Below are 25,661 nucleotides of genomic sequence, written 5' to 3' on the forward strand. Positions count from 1 at the left end.
GCCTCAACCAGGATCTTGAGTTCATGTCACACCATCTGTATCCCCCATGACTTTCCTGCACTTGAAAAATCTTATTAACTGTCCTGCGAGAGGCAATCACATCTCTTCAGCCTGTGCTTAACCCTCTCAGAATTCACATTGTCTGTACCTTTGTGACTTGATTATCTGTAAAAACTCACATTCCAACCATTATTTTGTAAATTGAGTTTGTGTCTCTCTATGCCCTGTTTGTGAACAGAACTTCCACTCACCTGACGAAGGAGCAGCGCTCCGAAAGCTGGTGGCTCGTGCTACCAAATAAACCTGTTGGACTTGAAAAAGTTGTGGTGTTGTGAGACTTCTTACTGTGCTTACCCCAGTCCAACGCCAGCATCTCCACATTGTGGCATTCTTACCATTCTTCCAACAAATATTCTCTTTCATTTATTGTGCCTGCATCTATATTGAATATAGTCTTTTAACTTGTATTCCTGGTTTAGGTCTGCCTCTGCAATGGTTCTTCAATCTGATAGGTCGAGGAGAAACATTGCCACTTGACTTGTTCACATTGACACCAGATCCCCTCTGCAGGTCCGCTGGCATCCTGGAGTCCAAATGATTGGACATCAATGAAGCACTGCGGACATTCAACAGCAGACGAACCACACTCAACCACAACCTTGAGCCCCATGGTCCAGCCTGCTCCTCATTTAACCAGACAATGTAGAAATTAACCCTGATTCAGAGAGGAGTCCAGGTGCAGCACCAGATACATGTAAAAATGAAATTCAAATCTGATGGAGTTGTAACATAGAACTAGAGGAGTATTGAACAATGAAAGACAACCTAAAACCAATGCATCAGATCTAAGTTCTACAACCCTGCCACATCCAGTTGCGGATAGTGGGAGCCAGCTAAAAACTAAGCAGAGGAGGGGATCCATAAATAAAGGTAAAGTTGCCTTTGTCCCAGCTGGCCATGAGCTGCTCTCTCCTTTGAGGGGGAAAATTTCCTAGTGGCAACTTAACCTGAAATTGCCATGCCTCAGGTGAGGAGCAAGGCTAAATAGAAGGGGCCTTCATGAATAACCTCACTGGTACAGGAATGGAACCCATGCTATTGGTGGCGTCACTATGTATCACTAACCACTGGTCCAGCCAACTGAGCTCGAGCATACAATTCCTTCATGGTGGGGGAAGGCCAGCACATAGGATAAGGCTGAAAATTATGCAACTGTCTTCAACCAAAAGTGCTGAGTCAATGATTCATCTCAACCTCCTTTGAAGATCCCCAACAGCACAATTACTAATCATCAATCAACTTGATTCATTTCACGCGCTATCAAGATACAGCAAAGGCAGTCGGCCCTGACAACGTCTGGCAGGTTTATTGGAACTTGTGTCCCAGAACGAGCGGTACTGCTAACCAAGCTGTTCAGGTACAATTCCAACACATCTGACAATGTGGAAAATTGTCCAGGTCCGGCTTGTCCACAAATCTAACTCGGCCAATTACCACTCCTTGATCAGTAGCATACTGATAGAAGATGTTCCCATCAGTACTGTCAAGAGGTACTGCCAAGGCAATAATTGATTCACTGTTGCTCATTTGGGTTCCACGAGAGGCACCAAACCTTATCACAGTCTTGGGACAAACACAGAGATGAAAATGCAGCCCTCTGGAGAAGACAACTCCAGAATTTCATGACCCTCTGGAAAAATAAATTCCTGCTCATGTCTCAGGTGGGTGCTCCCTATTCCTCCTTATTCATCGGTTCCAACTGAAGACAGCAGTCGCCCCTCCAGAGTAGCCACCAGCAGAACTACTAATACTCAGAGAAAATCCAACCCAACTCCACCAGCATGTTCTTTCTGCACCAAATTATTGGTTCATTTTTATCACTTTTGAAAAACAGGATATGAGCTGCAATTTGTGTGCAGACCTGATATGGTGAGGAGACATGCGACAAAGGCTCAAATGGTACATATATTGATTTCATTCTTAAGGGTCAGACAGGACCATGCAACAAACAAAGAAAAATATTGTAAAAATGGGTCACTTTAACACTTCGTTTCAAACTACAAGCAAATCATAGAATCCCTTCAAGTGGAGGACGAGGTCGTTCGGCCCATCAATTCTGCACCTACAACAATCCCACCCAGGCCTCAGCCCTGTAACCCCATCCATTTATGCTGCTAATCTCCCCTGCCACCCCACCCTAAGGAGCAATTTACCACGGCCAATCAATCGAACACGCATATCTTGGGACCAATGGCTCTCAACGTTAATGGTTAACATTTGGAAACTCACTGAACATGGCAGATTTTCCATCTTAAAATCACACATTTCACTATCTGGTGATGATTCAGGAAGTTTATTGACAATTGCCATTCAGCCTGTCGCTCTCATTGAAGGTCATGCAGTTGTGAAGTATTTTTCACATTTCCCCATTAAGTGCTTCGATGTTCAGATAGTTTTGCATTGTGGTTTCCTTCTTCAAGCATAAAACCAATGAAAAGTGATGACAATGCCTTGACAGCAGATCACGTGATACTGCTCTTACGTGTCGAAGATCTGCTCTGATGGAAGCATCACTACAATATCACAATATATTCAGGAGGGCTAAGCCTGTGTGTGACATGCCAAACCGGCAGTGAGCTTTCTTACCTTTACACACTGGCCTGTGGTCACTCCATGCTGCAAACACTTCAGCAATGGTCTGGCATGTGATACTTTTGGCTCCTTGCAGGACAAAGTCTTCATCGCAAGTAAATTGGACTGCTGCTCCAAGACTTTGGAAAGAAATGGTGAGTAAAGTGTTAGCTTTCTTGTCTCAATACACAAGGAATAATCGTGCAACTGAAATAAACAGTGGGTATCAAAACTGAAGATTATTCCAGAAACCAAATTTACAACTTACTGAGCAAAAATTGTAAACGGTTTACGTGTATATTTGATAATTGGACTTCAAAATATACAAATGCGAGGTAGTACATTTTGGTGCATAGAATAAGGAAGATAGATGCTTTTTGGAAAGGAAGGCCCAGATTTTCCTGATGATAAACAGCTTCTGTATCATGGTGAAAACTCTGTCCCTGAAAAACAGCACTTCCCACTTTTGTGGGAATGGGGGAAGTTTGTGCTGCGTGCGTACTCAGTTCATGGAGGCAGATAGCCACATAAACCAACAGCTGCCTCCATTCAAGTCAGGTTTTAGTCACCCAGGAGTGTGGAATGTACGTAGAGTAGACCCGTTGTGCATTTCTTCGGCGAGCCAGCATACCTCTTTGGATCCAGCCTCAGGACACCATTGGAGGAGGTGAGGTGCCCTTCAGAGTTGTTAGAAGTTGGCATAAACGTACATAAAAAGTGCATCAACTCATAACTGTCAGGTTCATGCCAACCTATCAGACCAGTCAGATCTGTCAAAATAGTCAATAGGATCTATCAAAAACACCAATCAAAAGATTGGCGTGGAGGATATAGGGGCACATGCAGGGTTTGAGATGGCATGGATGGGGAATGGGTCAGGGCTAATGGTTTTTTTTTTGTTTTTAAAAAGTTTGGTCACAATGCCAAAGCCCTGAGGCAGTCCTTCCGCCCAGGCCACCTCCACATCCTCTCCACCACTTCGAGGGTAACCCACCAGCCCAGTTCCTCCCAGATCAAAAAAATCTGACATCCAGCCAGCCGCATTTTAAGCAGTTCGGCTTGTGGAGCCTGGAATTCACCCAACTTTGAGCATCTGACCCACGGATGAAAATTCAGACCTCAGTGTCTGAACGGAGTTGAGAATTGGGAGTGCAAATACATAACTCACTACAAGTCGTGACGTGGGTTAGGAAAGCCATGGAAAAATACCACAAATCACAGGGTTTATTTCTTGAGGGGTAGAAATGGAAAGCAAAGAAGGCATGTCAAACTTGTAAATGAACTTGGCTAAACTTCACTTTGGGCTTCGAATGGTTCAAGTTTCCATATTGTAAAATGACAATGGAACGATGCAAGAACTGTGGGGTTACACCTGTCGGAAAATACTGAACTATGGCTGGAATTCTCCACTGCCAGCAAGAATGGAGAATGTGACGCTCAGACAAGTCTCCGCTCGCTGCAGTGGGATCGGAAAATCCCAGCTATGGGCGACGTGAGAAAACCTAGCCTTTGGTTCTTTTCTCTGAGAGCGAGAAGGTCGAGGGGTGGCCTATTTGGGTTCATTAAAATGATGGAAGGGCTCGACAGACAGATGTCGAGGTGGTGGGAAGAAATTAACTTTATTTCTACGTGTTCTTTGGGTGGTGCCACGAGTGTCCTTCGAAATCCAAAATAGTGCGTGTGGGGCATTCACCTGGGCAAATTGTGCTACAAACATTAGTTGTTGATGTGTGTGTAGGAAGAGCAAACAGATCAGAGTGTCAATCCATTTGTTACATTAATCTCAAGCAAGCACTGTTTGGAGTCCACCACTCCAACAAATGCCTTGTCATAATCTTGCACAGCTTAACATGCATTCAGCAGCAAGGAGGAACCTGCCACCACCAGTGCTATGGAAAACCATGAGCCAGTTACAGGCTAGTTGTAGATTAATTTATTCTGGCAATTACTATGTTCAAGTAATTGATGCTTTCCATCCTTGGTTGAAGCTACAAAGGTATTCAGAGTGTGGCATGACAGATGCCGAAGAACATTTTGGTGACTTCAAGGCTTCTACACAACCTAGTTGTTCTCAAGCATGGGTGCAGGAGTCGGTATCCTCTTGGAATACAAGGCAATCTGCTGGGAGAATGCGGCTCTAAGAAATAAGCCACATCCAACGAGGGTGTTCAAGGGGCAAAACTTTCAAGTTTTAAAAGGCATTTTATACAACATCACATGAGACTTGAGCAAAGCTTTAGCTCAATTTAGAGTAGCTAAGAGTAGTGGGCGAGAAGAGGATTGGGAAAGGTTTAAATGTCAACAAAGATTGACAAAGAAGTTGATAAAGGAGGGTAGGAGAAGCTATGAGGCTGGGCTAGCACTTAATATAAAAAAGGATAGCAAGAGTTTTTATAAATATATAAAAAGGAAGAGGCTGGCTAGGGTGAACGTTGGTCCTTTAGAGGATGAGAAAGGGGAGCTAGTGGTAGGGGATGGGGATATGGCTAAAGTATTGAATAACTTTTTTGTTTCTGTCTTCACGGAGGAGGACGTGAATAATTTGCCGGGTGTTAGCGATGGAAAGGTGGTAGGAATGGAGGGTCTTAATGACATTACTGTTACTAGAGAGGCGGTGCTCGACAGACTGGAGGGGCTGATTGTGGACAAGTCCCCAGGACCGGATGGAATGCATCCGATGGTTCTGAAAGAAATGGCGGAGGTGATAGTGGATGCCTTGGTGGTTATTTTCCAGACGTCGCTGGATTCCGGGGAAGTGCCGGAAGATTGGAAAACGGCTAATGTTACGCCGTTGTTTAAGAAGGGTGCCAGGCAAAAGGCAGGGAATTATAGGCCGGTTAGTTTAACGTCTGTGGTAGGTAAAATGTTAGAATCCGTCATTAAGGAGGAAATTGCGAGGCATCTTGAAGGGAATTGCTTGATAGGGCAGACGCAACACGGTTTCATTAAAGGGAAGTTGTGTCTGACAACTTTACTGGAGTTCTATGAGGATGTGTCTAGGGCAGTGGATAGAGGAGAGCCGGTGGATGTGGTCTTTTTGGATTTTCAGAAGGCGTTTGACAAGGTACCTCACAAGAGGTTATTGCAGAAGGTCAGGGGACATGGAGTTGGGGGTAGGGTGTTAGCGTGGATAGAGGATTGGTTGTCAAATAGGAGGCAGAGAGTGGGGGTCAATGGGTGCTATTCGGATTGGCGGTTGGTGACTAGTGGGGTGCCCCAGGGGTCGGTGCTGGGGCCTCAGCTATTTACCATTTATATAGATGATCTGGAGGAGGGAACCGAGTGCAGGGTGTCGAAATTTGCTGATGACACCAAGATTGGGGGAAAGGCAAATTGTGCGGAGGGTGTGGAGAGTCTGCAGAAGGATCTAGATAGGCTGGGCGAATGGGCCAGGAAATGGCAAATGGAATTTAATGTTGGCAAGTGTGAGGTGGTCCACTTTGGTAGGAAGAATGGTAGGAAGGACTATTACTTACGTGGCGAAAAACTGCAGCAGGCGACGGTGCAGAGGGACCTCGGGGTCCTTGTGCATGAGTCGCAAAAACCCAGCTTGCAGGTGCAGCAGGTGGTCAGGAAGGCGAATGGGATGCTGGCCTTCATAGCGAGGGGGATTGAATATAAAAGTAGGGAGGTCTTGCTGCAGCTGTATAGGGCATTGGTGAGGCCGCAGCTGGAGTACTGTGTGCAGTTTTGGGTGCCGCACCTGCGCAAGGATATTTTGGCCCTGGAGGGAGTGCAGAGGAGGTTTACTAGGCTGATACCGGAGTTGAGGGGATTGAGCTATGAGGAGAGGCTGAATAAACTAGGCTTGTACTCGTTAGAGTTTAGAAGAATGAGGGGAGATCTCATTGAGACGTATAAGATGATGAATGGGATGGATAGGATAGAGGTGGAGAGACTCTTCCCGCTCAAAAAAGACAGTAGGACTAGGGGGCACAGCCTCAAGATAAAGGGGAGGCGGTTTAGAACGGAGTTGAGGAGGAATTTCTTCACTCAAAGGGTGGTGAATCTCTGGAATTCTCTGCCCGTTGAAGTGGTGGAGGCTGCCTCGCTAAATATTTTTAAGAAGCGGGTTGATGGGTTCTTGATAAGAGAGGGGATTAAGGGTTATGGGGAGAGGGCGGGAAAGTGGAACTGAGCCACAACAGATCAGCCATGATCTTATTGAATGGCGGGGCAGGCTCGAAGGGCTAGATGGCCTACTCCTGCTCCTATTTCTTATGTTCTTATGTTCATGGAATATAAAGGACAGGAGCAACATGGATACAGAATTGGCTGAGTAACAGAAAACAGAGAGTAATAGTTAATGAATGTTTTTATACTGGACAAAGGTTTTCAGTGGAGTTCCCAAAAGTCAGTGTTGAGCCTCTTGCTTTTATCCGATAAAAAATAATGATCTAGATGGCCCAATTTAAAAATTTGTTGATGATATAAAACTTGGAAGAATTGTGAAACATAAGGAGGACAGTGTAGAACTTGAAAAGGAAATAGAAATTTGGTGAAACGGGTGGACAGGTAACAGATGAAGTTTTATGTGGAGAATTGTGAAGTGATTCGCTTTGGTAGGAATAACATGGATAAAAAGTATGATATAAGGAATACAAGTCGAAAGGAGATGCAAGAGGAGAGGGAACGATGCGTTTGTGTGTCAGTCATTGAAGGTGACAGGACAGGTTGAGAGCATAGCTAATAAAGCAGACAGTATCCTGGGCTTTATTAATAGGGGCAAACAGAGATAAAGGTTATGTTGAATGTGCATACGCCACTATTTGAGACCCAGTTGGAATATTGCAGCCAGTTCTGGGTGCTGCACTTTTGGAAGGATGTGAAGGCATTATAGAGCACTCAGGAAATTTACAAGAACGGGTCCAGGGATGAGGAACTTCAATTACAAAATGAAGTTGGAGAAGTTAGGATTGTTTTCTTTGGAGAAAGGAGGGGGACGAAATCTGATAGAGATATTCAAAATCACAATGGGTCTGGAAAAGCACTTCAGGAGAACGTATTCCCACTCACAAAAGGGTCAAGAACAACACAGCAAAGATTTCAAGATATTGCTAAAAGAAGCAAGGGTGATAGAAGGAAATTCTTTTTCAAGCAGCAAGTTGTTGGGGTCCGGGATGCATGGCCAGTGTGCGTGTGGTGGAGACAGATTCAATTAAAGCATCGATAAAGGGAATCTATTATCTGAAAAGGAAGGATTTTCAGGGTTGCAGAGAGAAGGCAGGGGAATTAAACTAAGTGAGCTGCTTTGTCAGAGAGCAGACTAATGGGCCAAATGGTCTTCTTCTATGGCATAACAATCCTATATTGAAAAATATTATATTGAAAAAAGGCATATCACTGATTATTCCATTACAACTCACACGCACAAGTAAAATAAAGAGTTACCTAAAATCAGATCCAATTCTTTCTCCGTGCTCTGGCTCTCCTGGATCTGGACATGAGTTGGATGGTTGCTTTATTCCTCCCTCATTAACTGGAAATGAATTAAAAAAAAAATTATATCAGACATCCAGGCCAATTCAAAGCATAATTAGATACTTTAATAGCAATTCATTTAATGGTTTCTTTCTCATTGTACTTCAAACTGGGAACTCTGCTCTTAACAAGTTGTTGCTTTCCAGAAGGCCAGATGGTGAAGGATGGTACAGGTGTTGGAGTAAACCCAAAATTAAAAGATACAAGATGGTTACCTGGCACAAAATGGACTCTGTGAAAAGACATTAAGATGCGCTGACTTAGGCACAGACATTGCGCAACGATTTAAATCCTGTTTATGTCAAATTACTACAGGAAATAAATCAGACCTTGAGGCCCAGATGATCACCTTAGCTTGAGATAAGGCAAAACCAAAACAACAATTTTGGTTAACAAAATCAATCATTGAAAGAAGGGCTGAAACGTATTACGATGTGATAACTGCTAATACCCATACTTGTCTACTCTCCGAACTGTATAACGATGTGATGACGGCTAATGTCCATACTTGTCCATTATTTGAAAATGTATAAAAGAAGCTCAGCTGCCATTTTCAAGTTGAGGAGGTGACTGCAAGCACTGCGGAGAGCCCAGCGCTTCTCCCAAAGCTTTGTCCAATAAATTGCATGTTTAAATCTTTAAATCTGACTCCAAGTGGTGATTTTCCCACAACACAGAAGTCAATCTTTGTTTGGTCTTAGATTTATTCAGAGTGAAACATTACAAGCATATATCTCCAAACTCAACCACACCGCAGTTCTACTAAATGTCTCTTCCTAAGTACTTAAGTAAAACCTCAATTAATGCATACAATTAACACAATTGCTATACAATTAACAGCTTTGTGCAAAGTCTTGCATTGCATACAATTGGCAACAAAGTGACTGAACTAAGAACACTTAAAATAAAGAGCTTTGCTTCCTTATTAACAACATAAATTTCTCTGTTGTAACGCAGTGTTTTATCTTCATTACCATTGCCAAGAATGACCGATTCATCTTGACTTGGTTTCCTGTTAGCAAGCCAATTCTCTATCAACGTTAATATTTTACCCCAACACCATGGTCTCTTGTCTTGTGCAGCAACCCTTCTGGTGGCAGCCAATTAAATATCTTTTAGAAATGCCACCCTCATCCTGATGGCCACTTTTATGCGCAACTGTGTCAAGCTGTGTGGAGATCCTCACTACCCAAACACCAAATGCCACTACTTTCTGAGGTTCTACCTGCTCCAGGTGTTACATTGCCACAGAACACTAGTTGGACCACACTGCATCGCCTGTCCTTTATGGAGGATTTTTTTTTTCAGAAACACACCTTTGACCAGAAGGCGGTCAAGCAGTGGTCAACACAATGTCCTCTGGACCCTGAAGGAAAAGGAGATGGCGGATTCTGTCCAATGTTTCCCTGAGCAGGCTGTCGGTATCATCTGGCAGAATGCTTCATCAACAGAACTTTCAAACAAGCAGCAAGATTTAGTTGGTGATGGTGAGAAGGGCACACCCCATCAGATCCTTCATGCACACCCGAAGTCTCAACGCCATTATACGTTGCCCTTGAAGCGGCTATGGCCAGGGGAGCGGGGAGCTGGGAGCTGGGAGCTGTGTGGGGGTGGGAAAGACAGTTGCACACCTCCTTATGGAATGTGCTTTTGCAAAAAAGGTCTGGAGAGAGATGCAGTGGTATTTGTCAAGGTTTGATGCAGGACTCTGTGTTTTACTGGTTATTTCCAGGGACCCACACCAAGACAAATATCAAGTGCTGCTGAAGTGTCATCAACTCGGTCAAAGATGCTCTTTGGTCTGTCCAAAACCTGCTGATCTTGCAATGCAAAGAACTGTCCTCCAACGAGCGTTGTGGACTAGCACATTCCAAGGTCCCAGACCATGTGCTGAGGGACACTTTCAAGTTCGGTGCAACTGTCGCAAAGGCACAATGGGTAAAGGCTGCCATGTCAGGCCTTTCAACCAATGTAGACCAAGGGGCGAGTCACTGTTTAAAAAAAACACAGACTGCATAATTGTGTGTAACTGTGTAAAAAAATTACAAAGTGCAATGTAATGAATGTATATAGTTTGACAAAGAACTTTGTATTATACTGTAATATACGAAACGATTTTGGATTCAACGCTAACAATTGATCTTAAGGAAAGTGTAAATACAACCATTTTTCACTGTTTGTAATGATTAAAAATGTTTCCAGTTATGTTTTCTCAGATTATGAATAAAGTATATTTTTGAAATAAAAAATATCTTTCAGAACTACACTACAACTATGGATTCCTCTCTTTCCACCCAATTTATCAAAGGACTTTGATAAGTTTATCAAACATGATTGAATTTGCAGAAACCTTGCAGAAACCTTTTGGCCTTGGAGGGAGTGCAGAGGAGGTTTACTAGGCTGATGCCGGAGTTGAGGGGGTTGAGCTATGAGGAGAGGCTGAATAAACTAGGCTTGTACTCGTTAGAGTTTAGAAGAATGAGGGGAGATCTCATTGAGACATATAAGATGATGAATGGGATGGATAGGATAGAGATGGAGAGACTCTTCCCACTCAGAAAGGACAGTAGGACTAGGGGGCACAGCCTCAAGATAAAGGGGGGCGGTTTAGAACGGAGTTGAGGAAGAACTTCTTCACTCAAAGGGTGGTGAATCTCTGGAATTCTCTGCCCGTTGAAGTGGTGGAGGCTGCCTCGCTAAATATTTTTAAGACGCGGGTTGATGGGTTTTTGATAAGAGAGGGGATTAAGGGTTATGGGGAGAGGGCGGGAATGTGGAACTGAGACACGACAGATCAGCCATGATCTTATTGAATGGCGGGGCAGGCTCGAAGGGCTGGATGGCCTACTCCTGCTCCTATTTCTTATGTTCTATTTCTTATGAAACCATGTTGAGTCTGCTTGATTGCATTTTGATTTTTTTAATATTCTGCAAATACTTTCTTTTATAATGGATTCCAGCATTTTCTTAATGACTGATGTGAAGCTAGCGAGTCTACAATTTCCAGATATCTGTCTCCCTCTTTTTTTGAACAGAGATGTTATGGTTGCAATCTTCCAACTGGGCCCTTTCTCGAATTAAGGACATTTTGGAAGATTACAATAAATGCATCCATTATATCTGCAGCCAATTCTTTTAAGACCTTAGAATCAAGCCAAGGGGTCCAGGAAATTTGTTTGTCCTTAATGCCATTAGTTTACCTAGCACTTTTACTTGAGTGATAATGATTGTTTTATGTGTCTCCCTCCCCTTTCCCCTTGATTTTCTACTATTTGTGGAATTTGTTTTTATCTTCTTCAGTGAAAACAGATACAAAATACTTGTTCAAACTTTCTGCCATTTCCTTGTTTGCCATTATGAATTTGCCAGTCATATCATCTGAGGACGAATGTTGACTTTAGCTACTCTCTTCCATTTTACCTATCTGTAAAAGGTCTCACTGTCATTCTTAAATTTATTAGTTTAATCGTATTCTAATTTCTCTCTGTCTGTTTTTGGTAAGCCTTTGGTAGTTTCTAAAATGTTCTCATTCTGCCCAGTCATGTTATATCTTGATCTGCCTTTTCATTCTATTTGTTGCAATCATTAATTTCCCAAGTTAACCAGTGATTGTAGACCCTTCTTCAGAAGGCAATCTTTACCAACAAAATATATCTTTGTTAAGAATTATGAAATATCTCCTTAAATGTCGACAATTACTACTGTCTTACCTTTTATAATACTTTTTTTTCCAATCCACTGTAGCCAATTCTCTCTTCATACCTTTGTTGTCCTTAGTTAAGTTAGTTAAAGAAGCAAAATTTAAGCTCAATTTTCTCACCCTCAGTCTGAACATGAAATTCTGTTGTGTTATGTTTACTCTTACCTTGAGCAACCTTTAGTACAAGTTCAAATAATCCTGTCTCATCATACATTATCAAATCTAAAATAGCTTGTTCCTTGGTTGATTGTGGAATGTATTCATCTACGAGACTGTCCTGAATACACTGTCAACTTATCCTCAAGACTAGCTTCGTCAATTTGATTTGTCCAATCTATATGAAGTTTAAAACTGGCCATGATAATTGCAATTCGCACAACCATTCATTTTTTTTAATTTATACCTTGGTCTATGGGCGGCTATTGTGAAGAGACTTATAAACTGTTCCCACAAGTAATTTATTTCCCTTGCCATTTATTATTTCTACCAAAACTGACTCTACAAATTGACCCAAGATCACTTTTCACTCCTGAACTGATCTCATTCATTATTCGCCCACTCACTTTGCTTTTCTTCCTTTGCTGTTGAAATGTGAAATACTCTTGAATATTCAATTCCCAACCTTGATCACTTTGCAACCATTTCTCTGTAATATTTATCACATCATTAAAATTTATTTCCAGCAGTTCATTTTTCTTGTTAGGCATATTGCATGAATTCAGTCGAAGAACTCTCAAATTACGTCTCTTACCATTTTCCATACTCTGGCCCCATTTGAACTGTATTCTTTATGTTTGTGTATTCTGTTCCTGCCTATCATACTCTGGTTATCATTACCCATATCTATCCTGCACGATTGCTTTGTCCTTTCTCAGTAACTTTCAAAACCCCCCCCCCCCCCCCCCCCCCGTTTAGTTATATATGATTCACAAGGATCATGGTTCCAGTGTGGTTCAAGTGACAGCCATCTCAATGGTACAACTTCCCATTTCCCCAGTATTAGCACTGGTGCCCCATAACCCAAAAACTATTTCTTGTGTAATGATTTTTGAGTCACACATTCAACTCTGTGATCTTTTTAGCCTTTTGAAAGCTAGTGGCTTTTGTTACCAAATAAACCTGTTGGACTTCAACCTGGTGTTGTGAGGCTTCTTATTCCTCTTTATCCTTTGCCAGTATACTTGTGGTCCTGGCAGTAATCCATACCCTTTTAGTTCTGTGTTTTAATTTTGCCTCTACCTGCTCATACTATCTTTAGCAGAAACACTTGCATACTTCTACGTATGTGATTGGTATCTAAGTGGACCTTAACAGGTGGATCCTTTCTCTTGCACTCCAAGTACCACTCCAGCACTCAGGAGATGTCCTTAACTCTGGCACTGAAGAGGCAATATAGCCTTCGGGACTCATGTAGCTGCAGAGAACAGTATCTATGTCCCTAAATATTCTTTCCCCCAAATTTACAACATTCTCATTTACTGCCCCCACTTGAATGCCAACTCTAGATCCCCTGCCTCTGATAGCACCAATTTTAAGGCCAATTATAACTTCAGCTCTCGATGTTAAGCTGGAGATCAGTGTCTAAACATTTTCCCCCAGGCACCAGAAAAATAAGATAGCTCACTGATATTGATAGTGATATTACTACAAAACATTGTTCACAATACTTGCATCTCAATTAATAATGTGCAGTTTAGTAAGATAAAATTCACCAATGCTACCTTCTCTAAATTTATATTTATGCCACTTAAAGAAAATATCTGTGAAAAGACACAACCAAATTACTTTCTCCCCATATAAAAAAACAACTATCCAGAGAACTGGCCTGTGCCTGTTGAGAAGAAATGCAAATATTAACTGTTCATAATTCTGCTTGTGCACAGCTGAAGTCATTTTTCATCAAAAGACTTCAGGGATAATCTTACGAGTGTTCACCAGTAATGGGAAAATGACCTTCTAGTCCGTGGATATAATTCATTCTGAGACACTTGTTTAGATTGCTGTTACCTGCAGTCTTCTTTCTCCAAGATCAACAGAATTCCTTGTATTATGGACGTAAATATGAATGAATGGAAACATGGACCCTCATTGTTACCACCATCCCTGCCCTGATGTCAAATAAGAGTGGGACATGTGAATGAGTTCACAGATTTCCAGAGTGGCATTGGCTTTTTCTAAACAGGCACAAAGCAGCCAGCCTATCATGTGAGGCCTTTACATCAGGCCTTGTAGTATCCACACATTTTTTTTACTCCTCGGCCTTTCTTTTATACCTTCTACAATAGACATTGAGCCTCCACCTTCTCCCCAACTTCCCTCCCATATGTGCAAGCTCCCTTGAACCCCATTATCCCTACACCATTGACCTCCTATATTCCTTTCCTGACCCTCATGTTCCTTGATCTTGTTTCATTGACCTTTTCATTTCCACGCTTCACGTGGTTTGCACTGCTGCCTCACAGCGCCGGGGACCCGGGATCGATTCCCAGCTTGGGTTACTGTATGTGTGGAGTTTGCAGATTCTCCCCATGTCTGCATGGGTTTCCACCGGGTGCTCCGGTTTCCTCCCACAGTCCAAAGCTGTGTGGGTTAGGTGGATTGGCCATACTAAATTGCCACTTCACGTCAGGGAGATTAGCTGCGGTACATGCATGGGGTTATAGGGATAGGGCCTCGGTGGGCTGAACGGCTTCTTTCTGCACTGTAGGATTCTATGATTTGATCAAACCCAACAGTGCAGAAGGAGACCATTCAGTCCATTAAGTCTGCACCGACCACAATGCCACCCAGGCCCTTATTCCGTAACCTCTCATATTTAGCCTGCCAATCCCCATGACACTCGGGTCCATTTGCCATGGCCAATCAACCTAACCTGCACATCTTTGGACTGTGGGGGAACTTTATTTTCCCATGTTCCAACATCAGAATTTCAGAAACCTGCATTGTGAATTAATGTCTAGTTGTTAAATCTGAATTTCAACGCCGAGCATGGAATTTTTCTTTCACCTTAGAAATGCCAGCACATCCCAACAATATTTTGGCATAAAGAATACTCAACTGTGCTGGAGGCTGACTACTTCTAAATTCTTAGCCAGAAACTTGTGCATATATCACAAATATCACATTGGGGGAGAAGTGTTCAAGTCTTTTGGCACTGATTGTGATGTTTCCAACTCATCAGTGGTAATTTACTGAAATATATTGCAAAGATGGATCAAAAGCAGAACCAAAGCCTACTCAAATTAAGCAGAGATGTGTATTATTAAGTATTTTTTCTTCAACAGCAATAGGCAAAATTATAAATTTGCTTCCCTGTCATCCAAAAATGCCAGGAATTTTCACTTGGTTGCACTGGGTACTAATTACCATTCACCAATTGCACCCATTGATGACACAGTGCTTACCACTGTTGCCTCTCAGTACCAGGGACCAATTCCCAGCTTGGGTGACTGTCTGTGTGAAGTCTGCACATTCTCCCCATGTCTGCAAGGATTTCCTCCAGATGCTCTGGTTTCCTCCCACAGTCCGAAAGGCGTGCTGGTTAGGTGCACTGGCCGTGCTCAATTCACACTCAGTGTAACCAAACAGGGTGTCGAATGTAGCGACTAGGGGATTTTCACAGTAACTTCATTGCAGTGTGAATGTAAGCTTACTTATGACACTAACAAATAACCTTATGATCATTTGCAGGCTTTGACGAAATTAAGCAGTATTTTAGGCGCAAAGGCATAATTGAACATCCTTTTAGAATTTTAAGGATATTTAGAAATATTTAATAAAGCATTAAACTGACTGTTGTCCACTGATGAAACAAACAAGTGATTTTAAATATTTGAAAATTAATTTTATGTTTTTTTTGAAAAAGCAGCACAAGGCACTGTGGTTAGCACTGCTGCTTCACAGTGCCAAGGACCTGGGCTCGATTCCAGCCTCGTGTGATTGTGTGGAGTCTGCACATTCTCCCCATGTCCATGTGTGTTGCCTCTCGGTGCTCCAGTTTCCTCCCACAGTCCAAAGATGCGAGGGTTAGGTGGATTTGCCACAGTAAATTGCCCTAGTGTTCCAAGATGTGGAGGTTAAGGGGGTTAGCAGGATAATTACATGGGGTTCCAGGGACAGGGCCTGGGTAAGATGCTCTATCAGACAGTCAGACTCGATGGGCCAAATGGCCTCCTGTGCACTGTAGGGATTCTATTCTGTCCAAAATTTTAGTTATTTACAATCTCATTACTTTCAGATAATGGACTTGGCATTCCTGTTAAAAATTATTACATTTTGAGATAAATTTATTTTTATCAGTAATAGTAAAAATACATAAGGTTACCACCACTCTTAGATATATCAACGAGGAGTATTTATATCCTGTCTTTACTGCAATAAAACATCTCAAAACACTTCATATGAGCATCAGGAAGCAAAATTTGACATTGAGCCTCATAAGGTTAGGGCAGATGAATAAATCCTCGACCAACGAGGCAGCTTTTATGGAGTGTTTTGAAGGATCAAAGAGAGTTAGAGAAATGAATATACTTTCAAGCAAGAACAAAAAAAATTATATTGCAAAACGTTGCCAATTGTGTTTGTGTCTGATGTTCATGAATGAATTTATGTCTGATTATGCAAATGAATGGAAACTTGAATCAAAGCTTCACTTTGGAAAACTAGCGCAGTTTTGAGAAAAAGTTTCCATCAAGATCGGAGATTACACCGAAAGTGGTAGCTTGATTTACAAATCAATCACTTATTTTGTTCCTTCTCAGTTTTTCTTCATAGTCGTTTGCTATGTTTGAACATCAATGCAACTTAATGCAATCTTGTTTAAACCATAGGAACCAGCAACTACCAAGTTGAGGGAATCTGCTTCCTATAAATGTTTTTATATTTACTGCCTGGATTTAAAAAAAAGTGAAACCTCATTCCAATCATTTGGCATCATGGACAAACATGGCTGCAAGTTTGTGTTATTGTACCTTGCGCATTTCAAAACTATTAAAATAGAGACAACTTGTCTACAAAGATGCACTGGGAGCAATGTCCTTGAAAGAGAGTGAAGGTGGGCCACCTCCTCTCCAATTGCAAAGCATCCAGACAATTCTGAGTACTCAACCAGGTGGACACAAACTATTAGATATAATCACATGGACAACAGAACCCTGGCTGAAAGAAGCCATAACCTTATCAAGGTAAATGGAACATACTAACCATGACAATACCTGGGTCACTGGGCAGTTGCAAAGTTCATGTGACAAGCAAATCCTGTGTCTGTTTAAGCATTTACTTTCTCTGGGAAACCAGCAAATGAGATACTGAAGGAACAAAATACCAAATGAGTTCCTTTCCTGTCTCCTCTCTTTCAAGTGGCAAGTTTTGATCTCTGCCTGCTGAATTTGGTTATTCTGATGCCACTGACAGATTTTTAAGAAGAACTCAACCTAACACTGCTGTCTTCAGAACAACAGATAAATTATCCTCCTATATTTTAAAAACGCTTTGACACTGAAAAGCAGCAGGGCCATTGAACGAAAGTAGCAGGACAACAAACTCTAGCCTGAAGCTAGCTGAGACAACGTTTAAGAGCAGTATCCCCTTTTAACTTCACTGAACTCACTGTGTAATAATTCCTCCCAACTTTGAAATCTAGTTGCATGTGTGTGAACTTTGTCTGTGTGCGTGCCTATGTGGGTGGGTGCGCAGGTGGGCAAACGTGCACGTGTGTGTGTGTACGCTTGCGCTGTGTACCTGTTGGTGGGCGTACATTTGTTTATGTGTGGGAGGGCAGGAGTGGAGGCATGTGTGTGTCTGCGTGTGCACATATGCAAGGATAGGCAGGGCTTGGGAGTGTGTGTATATGTCTAAGTCAAGTCAGAGCACTGAAAAAAATATTGGTCCTGGTGAAGTACAATAAAAGCTACCCTCATCCCTTAAATACCTGAGGTGAAGAAGTGTGATTGTGCCTTCGTTCAACACTCATGCAACTGGCAAGAATACTTGTTAAAAAATCCTCAGGCTATCCAATCACTATCTCTGGTCTTGGGTGACTGTGTGGAGTTGCACATTCTCCCCATGTCTGCACGGATTTCCTTCCACAGTCCACACATGTGCAGGCCAGATGAATTGGCCATGCTAAATTGTCCCTTTGTGTCTGTCACGGGGACTAGTGGGATAAATGCATGGGGTTCCAGGGATGGGTTGGGGTGGGGGGGAACGGTCTGGGTAAGATGCCATGTCGGGAGTCAGTGTTAACTTGACGGGCCAAATGGCTGCCTTCTGCATTGTAGGGATTCTATAATTCTAAATGGATTTGGATATTGATGAGGGAAAGAGGGAACAATTGTACCAGGGAAATGCTACTACTGACTAATACAATCATAAATCTGATTAACCAACACAATGGCACAAAGGAAATGTCATCAATACAACACACTGAAGGAACGGTCATGCAACGAAGATCTGCATCGCAAAACAATAGGACTGGAATAGAATCATTCAAACCCTCATTAACCTTGGAGCCAAGTGCTGTTAGTGTGTCATCTCAAACAGCAGGAATCTTGCTCAGGCAATGAGAACTGATAATATTCATCTGGCTAAATCTCCAAGGAAAACTGCATATTGTTTCAACCAGCAGGAGCTGACACCATTTGCTTGGGCTTTATATAAAATCAACTAAGAGTGTTAACTCCCAAACTGCAGGGACAACAGGAAATTTGACCTGATTTTGTAGCTACAGTTTTTATGTGGCTGGTCCAGCTCGGTTTCTGGTCAATGGGAACGCCCAGGATGTTGATAGTGGGAAATCAATGGCATTGAATTTCAAGGGGAGGTGATTAAATGTTCTCTTGTTGGAGACAGTGAGTGCCTGGCATTTTTGTGAAGGGAGATACCTCAGGCTCCTAAACAGCAGAGAGAGTAATAGGAGTTCAGTGGGATCGTGCCAAATCTTCCCGAGGGCAAGATTTGGCAAAAGCTATCGGTTTTGCTAGTGACACTCGCATCATTGGAGCAAATAACAAAAATCTCCTCCTTACAGATGGTGGAGTTCAATATTGTACATCCAATGGGAGACATGCTATTCACTGAAGCAGGCTTATTGAATCTTTTGGGAGTGTGGCCTTGATGCAAAGGGAATACAAGTAGGCATTGAGGAATATCACAACAGTGATGATGCTGACACTGTTTACAAATATTCCAGTAATGGTTAAGCAACAAGTTCTACATCCGCACTTGTGAGATTACATGCTGGAGTAGGGCAAGCAAATGAATGAATGGACTTGTGACACCAGGGTCATATGTTGGCTTAGGGACAAATGTGGTGGTCTCCAGGGCGGGACTGAAATTTGCTACGGGCACACACTGACTCACCTGACGGAATGTTCCGTCTGAATTCAAATTTGTATTAAAGATGTCCCAATATATTTAAAACATTGCAGTTTGAATGAACAATGCTAATTGACAATGTACAAACTGACAAACCATTTCGTAGATTCACAGAATGGTTATAACACAGGAGAGTTATTTTTAACCTTTATTGGTGTCAGAAGTAAGCTTATATTACACTGCAATGAAGTTACTGTGAATATCCCCGGGCCACCACATTCCGTCGCCTGTTCGGATACACCAAAGGAGAACTTCGAATGGCCAATGCAGCTAACTAGCACGACTTTTGGATTGTGGGAGTAAACCAGAGCACTTGGAGGAAACTTGCGCAGACATGGGGAGGGCGTGATCCAATCAAACCTGGGTCCCTGTGCTGTGAGGCAGCAGTGCTGACCACTGCGCCAACATGCCGCCCACATTTGGACCACCGTGTCTCCCAGTTCTCTGCCTTTCCAAGTCGCCCTGAGATTATGTTCTGATCTTTTTTCCCTTCCTGAAACTAAATTCCATTATCCTGTCTTGTTAACAAATAATTAAAAGAAAAATCTATTTTGAAAAATAATGAATTTGATATTGGAAATGAATCAGCTCACATTTCTTACACTGAGTCACCCTGAGGAAAGCAATACAGCAAACCAGTCATAAGCATTGCAATTCACAGTTATTTTTTCCATTATACTGTATGTGGATTTTGCTTCTGTTTATTCATCAAAAACTTGGAAATTAAAGAATAAACCATTGAAGCAGAAATACAACCTTAAACGCCAAGAGGTGAACTGATTGATAAATCACCAGTCTCAACCTACAGTCTGCACACTTTTGCTCAAATACTTTCTGAATTATAAAACTGTTCTAAAAGCTTTTGTTCCATCACATTCTGTGAAATGAACCTGTCAAACACATGTTCCCTGACTCTGTTTCATGGTTGGTAAGATTGGTAGAATACCAGAAACGATTTTCTGGCAAACAATCTTGAAATGATAAATTGGCTTCACAAGTAACACAACACACACAACTCGCACGTTGCTACTGTTGCAACTGGACTGGGTTTTACGCCCCTTGCCAGGAGGTTTGAAGGCAGAGGTGGGGAAGGGAGGGGGATGCAATTCATGGCTTCCCCACCCACCCACCACCTGTACAAAATGTTATGAGGGTGGCAGCGGAGGCACTGCACAGCCTGACCGCTTTTGGGCTTATTTATGCCCTTTAAATGGCCAATTACTGGTCACTATTGGGCCTCACCTCAACTCTATTGCTATTTTACTTGCAACAGGACAAATCCCATTCCAAACACATCTTTAGCCACATGGGATGCTGGTCATGAAAGGGGGTGGGACCTACTTTGGGAATTTCCAGTGGTACCCCCACCCCTCAATCACACTTGCTCCTTGACCGTCTCCCATGTATTCTCAAACTCCACCTGCCCCACCTTCCATCAATGAGGTCGGCCAGTCGAACCTGAGCAAAATCACCCCCCATCAGGAACACTGATGTTCAGTTTCAACGACAATCTCCAAGGGAGACTGCCTGTGGTCTCAGCAGCAGCCATCACTCTCGCCCAACACTGCTGGGACTCTCGGGCTGCCAGCTGCCTGCAATGTCCTTGCACAGAAATCCCATCTCCCGCCAAATCCTGAGCCAGTGAAGGGGACGTGGGGGTGGGAAGGCTGGTGGTGCGGGCATTATAGAGTCCTTTAAAATCCAGCCGAGAGAGAGTCTGATGTTTAAAACAAAACCATCAATGTGAGATCAATTCAAGTATTCCCAATTGATTCAACATTTTTCTGCTTTATTTGTCTTTTTGGAATACATAATCTTGGTGGAAATCGAGGCAAAGCTGTATTCATCGCTGGTTTCTTTCACTGTATGTGAATTGTACCATCCTTCTGATTTATTGACATTATTGACTGCACCCCACATGCCACGTATGACAATGAAATCTAATTATGTTGCATCCTTGGTGAGTCAAAATTCATCACTTCAGCTGCATAGCTCTGCATTTTTTGGTTTGTTTAATGTATGACATGCAAGCGAGTCCATCACCATGTTTTAGGGCCTTCTCAATAAGCTCGTGAAAATCGATAGAATTTCTGTATATCTGAAATGAAACGGGCGCCTGAGAGACAAATGTTATTTGTCAAAGTCCAGGGAGGTTAGGGTGGGTTAGCTGGCGTCAAGTGATAAGACTGTCAGCACCCAGTGACAAGTTGACTTACCCAGGCCAGATTAATGAAGCAGGCAGATTAGTAAACAACCAAGAATGCTGGAATGTTGTGATGAGATTTGAAGTCAGATGTTATTACGTCTTAATTAAAAGGGTCCACTGTATTCCAATCATTCACGAATAGTTTTCCCACCTTTGAACTGTTCCACCCTCATCATTTGCAGTGTAGAGTTAAGCCGTACCAAATAAGAAGCATACACATTTGACCCATGGTACCTGCTAACTTAGCATATCCCGGAGATGTACCAGCATTAAAATTAGCCTCAGCATCAACTCACATGGGGAATTAAAATAGGTTCAGCAAAGATCTTGTTTCTTAACTGCACAGTGAAAGGGTCACAGACATCTTGCCCAGCTCTTAATGCCAATTAGCTTTGACACTTACTGATCAGAGTCACCTATGAATGTGTCCCCTCAGATTACTATGATTGCTCAAGTGCACCATCCCAGGGGGAGGGAGTGGCACTGGCTCCATGGAGTCTGAACCCGCTCTCCACTTTCAGGATGACAGTGTTTGAGCTCCCACCACGGTGCCGACTACCTGCACTACTGCTGTCCCCGGTCGGTCAGCCAGTCCAGGTTACCACTGTACACATTGAGGTCGTGCAGTCTGAAAACAGGCCTTCAGAGACTCGAGCTACGAGTGGGCTTCTTGCGACACCATCTGCATTCGACCCCATTGAATGACAGTAGCCAAGCTGCAGCCATTAAGGTAGCGATGTGGACCAGACAAAGGCACGAACGGAATGGGTAATGATTTGTATTGGGTGTGTCCTTGGGTAATGTTGGTATGGAGGTCTTTTTATTTCAAGACAAAAGAACATTCAGATGGTTGGAAACAGAGGACATTTAGGTTGTGAACTCTTGCAGTGAGGGTGTCTTATTTATTCATTCATAGGATACTGGCATCCTTGACTGGGCCTGCATTTCTGCTCATCCCTGATTGCCCTGGAACTGAGTGCTTTGCCAGGCTATTTCCGAGGGCATTTTGGAGTCAACCATGTTGCTGTGGATCTGGAATCACGCGTAGGCCAAACCAGGTAAGGAAGACAGATTTCCTCCCCTGAAGGGATTAGTGAATCAGGTGGGCTTTTACGACAATCAACAATGGTTTCAGGGATTTTTTAATTTCAGATTTTTACTGAATTCAAATTTCACCATTTGCTGTGGTGGAATGTGATCCCAGAGTATTACCTTGGGTCTCTGGATTATTAATCCAGTGGGAATACCAGTGTGCCACCACCTTTCCTGAAGAGTGGTTCCTTCCTTCCTGACCAACAAGAGTCTGATGATGCGCTGGTTGCTTTCTCCTCCTGAAGGAGTAACTAAACTTGTGATGGTGGGGGCTAAACCCTCAGTGTCGTGCAGGAAGCAGCAGAGGTCCATGAAGCAGGACACACACTCCAGTGAGTACTGGAGGGTTGCGCAAGTGGTCCAGGCACAGCAGCTGTCGCTTCAGAATGACCACAGGTTGCAAAATGTTATTCGCTTTAAAGTCTATTTATTATTATCACAAGTCGGCTTATCTTAAAGAATGAGGCTACAGTGAAAATCCCCTAGTCGCTGCACTCTGGCACCTGTTCGGGTACATCGAGGGAGAATTTAGCACGGTCAATGCACCTAATCTGCTCACCTTTCAGACGATGGGAGGAAACCAGAGCATCCAGACGATGTTCCTCATTGTTCTCCGGAGCATTGAACCTGGTGGCTGTGGCTGTGGTGAGTGACTGATTTGAATTGAAAACCGCTTTTTTCCTGTACTTCCGGTTCTCGGGGCTTGTTAGAGTGTAGTTTACTTCCGTACCCGAAGTTAGGCCAGGGGATTGTCGTTAAGGGGGAGCGGGGGGTATAAAAAAGGGGTAGCAGCATAGAGCGGGCAGTGTCGGGAGCGGGCAGCGGAGTGAGTGGGAACTGAGTGAGAAGGGCTTTGGCTCGCTGGGCTTAGGCGAGTGCAGGCTTAGAGAAGGTGAGAGACAGATTTCTACCTTTTGCCACTTACAGGAGGTTGGGACATGGCAGGGAATATAGGGAGGAATGTAAGTTGTGTCAGGTGCCACATGTGGGAGTTCCTGGTGGTGTCACGGGTCCCCAAGGTCCACATCTGCAGTAAATGTTTAGAACTGCAGCGATTGAGGGCCCGGGTCAGGCAACTCGAGGGGCGTCTGGAGGATGCGTTTCTAGTCAGGGAGAACGAGGAGTTGATGGCTGGGAACCACGAGCAGGAAGAGGTCCCAAGGGCTGAAGAGCAGGAAGGGTGGACGACGGTTAGGAGGAGAAAGAGGAAGAAGAAGAGTAGTCAGGGTCTCCCCGGAGGCCCCCCAAGGTTCGTCGACAGGGGCACAGAAAGATAGGCAGGAAGGGGAGACTGACTTAGAGGGACAGAAGGGGGCTGGCAAGGTGATAGTGGTAGGGGATGGGAGGGTCCGAGGTATTGATAGGAGGTTCTGTGGACAGAGGCGCGACTCCAGGATGGTGGTCTGCCTCCCTGGAGCAGGGGTAAAGGATGTAACGGAAAGGGTAGAGGGAATTTTGAAAGGGGAAGGGACCCAGGCAGAGGTCATAGTACATGTAGGGGAGGGGGACATAGGAAGGAGGAGTAGGGTAGAGGTACGTAGGCAATTTAGGGAGTTGGGGTCCAAACTGAAGAGCAGGACCTCCAGGGTGGCACTCTCTGGATTGCTGCCCAGTACTAGCAGGGCCAGGAATGACGAGATCATGCAGTTGAATGCATGGTTGAGGGATTGGTGTAGGGTAGAGGGCTTTACTTTTGTGGATCACTGGGAGGTCTTTAGGAGAGAAGGGCAACTGTACAGGAGGGGTGGGGAGAATTTGAACGGGAGGGGAACTAGTGTCTTAGCGGGGAGATTAGCTGGGGTGTTCAGGAATGGTTTAAACTAATAGGGAGGGGGGGTGGGGAGGTGGCTGGGAGAGAGTCGGGTGAAAGGAAAATTAGCAGGGAGAAGGAGGTTCTGAGGGACACTCGTGGGTTGACCTGTGTCTGTTTCAATGCTCGGAGTGTGACAGGGAAAACGGATGAGCTTAGGGCCTTGATGTGTGTGAGGCAGTTGGATGTGGTGGCTGTAACGGAGACGTGGTTACGGGAAGGGCAGGACTGGCAGCTGAATGTTCCTGGGTACAAGTGTTTTAGGTGTGACAGAGGAGGGTTGAAGAGAGGTGGAGGGGTGGCACTGTTAGTCAAGGAAAACATCAGAGTAGTGCAGAGGGAGGACGATATGGAAGAGACAGGGATTGAGTCACTGTGGGTGGAGTTGAGGAATAAAAAGGAAGAGATTACATTGCTAGGGGTGTACTATAGGCCACCCAACAGCCCGAGGTCAGTGGAGGAAGGCATTTGCAGGGGCATTTTGGACAGGTGCAGGAAGAATAGAGTGGTTGTAGTGGGTGACTTTAATCTTCCTGGAGTGGATTGGAGGGGGCCTAGAGCTGGGGATACGGAGGGAGAGGAGTTTGTGAAATGTGTTTTGGAAGGGTCGCTAGAACAGTATGTAACTAGTCCGACTAGGGGAGGGGCTATACTGGATTTAGTGTTGGGTAATGAGCCGGGGCAGGTGGGAGAGGTAGAGGTAGGCGAACATGTGGCTAACAGTGACCACAAGTCCGTCTACTTTAGGATAAAAATGGAAAGGGACGAGTGCCGGCCGAACGGGAATGTGCTGAACTGGGGAAAGGCGAGCTATAGCAGGATTAGGAGGGAACTGCAGGACACTGATTGGGAGGGACTGTTAGCTGGCAAGTCCACGGTTGGCAAGTGGGAGGCTTTTAAGGGCAAAATGAAATGGTTGCAGGGGAGGTATGTTCCGGTTAAGCGGAAGGATGGGAAAGGTAGGATTAGAGAGCCGTGGATTACAGGGGGTATTGAAGACTTGGTCAGGAAGAAGAGGGAGGCGTATGTTAGGTCAAAACGACTGGGTACGGAGAGTGCGCTGGAGGAATATAGAGAGAGTAGGAGGGAGCTAAAAAGGGGAATTAGAAGGGTGAAGAGAGGGCATGAGATGGCTTTGGCTGGTAGGATTAAGGAAAATCAAAAGGCATTTTATTCCTATATTAGGAGCAAGAGAGTAGTTAGAGGGAAAATTGGTCCTCTTAGGGACAAAAGTGGGGAGATATGTATTGAGTCGGAGGGAATGGGGGAGCTCCTGAATGAATACTTTGCGTCGGTATTCACGAAGGAGAGGGGTTCGGAATCGTGCGGTCTCTCGGAGGGAGCTGAGGATCAGTTGCAGGAAATAT

At 43.8% G+C, this 25,661-nt stretch overlaps 1 protein-coding gene across 1 annotated transcript in view; it reads right to left on the reverse strand.

Moving 5' to 3' along the window:
* csmd3b (CUB and Sushi multiple domains 3b) overlaps positions 1-25,661 on the reverse strand; it is a 1,478,622-nt gene that overhangs the window by 653,374 nt on the left and 799,587 nt on the right. The window contains exons 6-7 of the mRNA XM_080194817.1: positions 8,023-8,110; positions 2,647-2,771 (exon numbers count right to left, since the gene is read on the reverse strand). Of these exons, the coding sequence (XP_080050943.1) occupies positions 2,647-2,771; positions 8,023-8,110 (213 nt within the window). The remainder of the gene's footprint in view (positions 1-2,646; positions 2,772-8,022; positions 8,111-25,661) is intronic.

This window comes from Carcharhinus amblyrhynchos, chromosome 8 (genome assembly GCF_965287045.1).
Source record: "Carcharhinus amblyrhynchos chromosome 8, sCarAmb.v2.hapA, whole genome shotgun sequence".
Taxonomy (NCBI): Eukaryota; Metazoa; Chordata; class Chondrichthyes; order Carcharhiniformes; family Carcharhinidae; genus Carcharhinus; species Carcharhinus amblyrhynchos.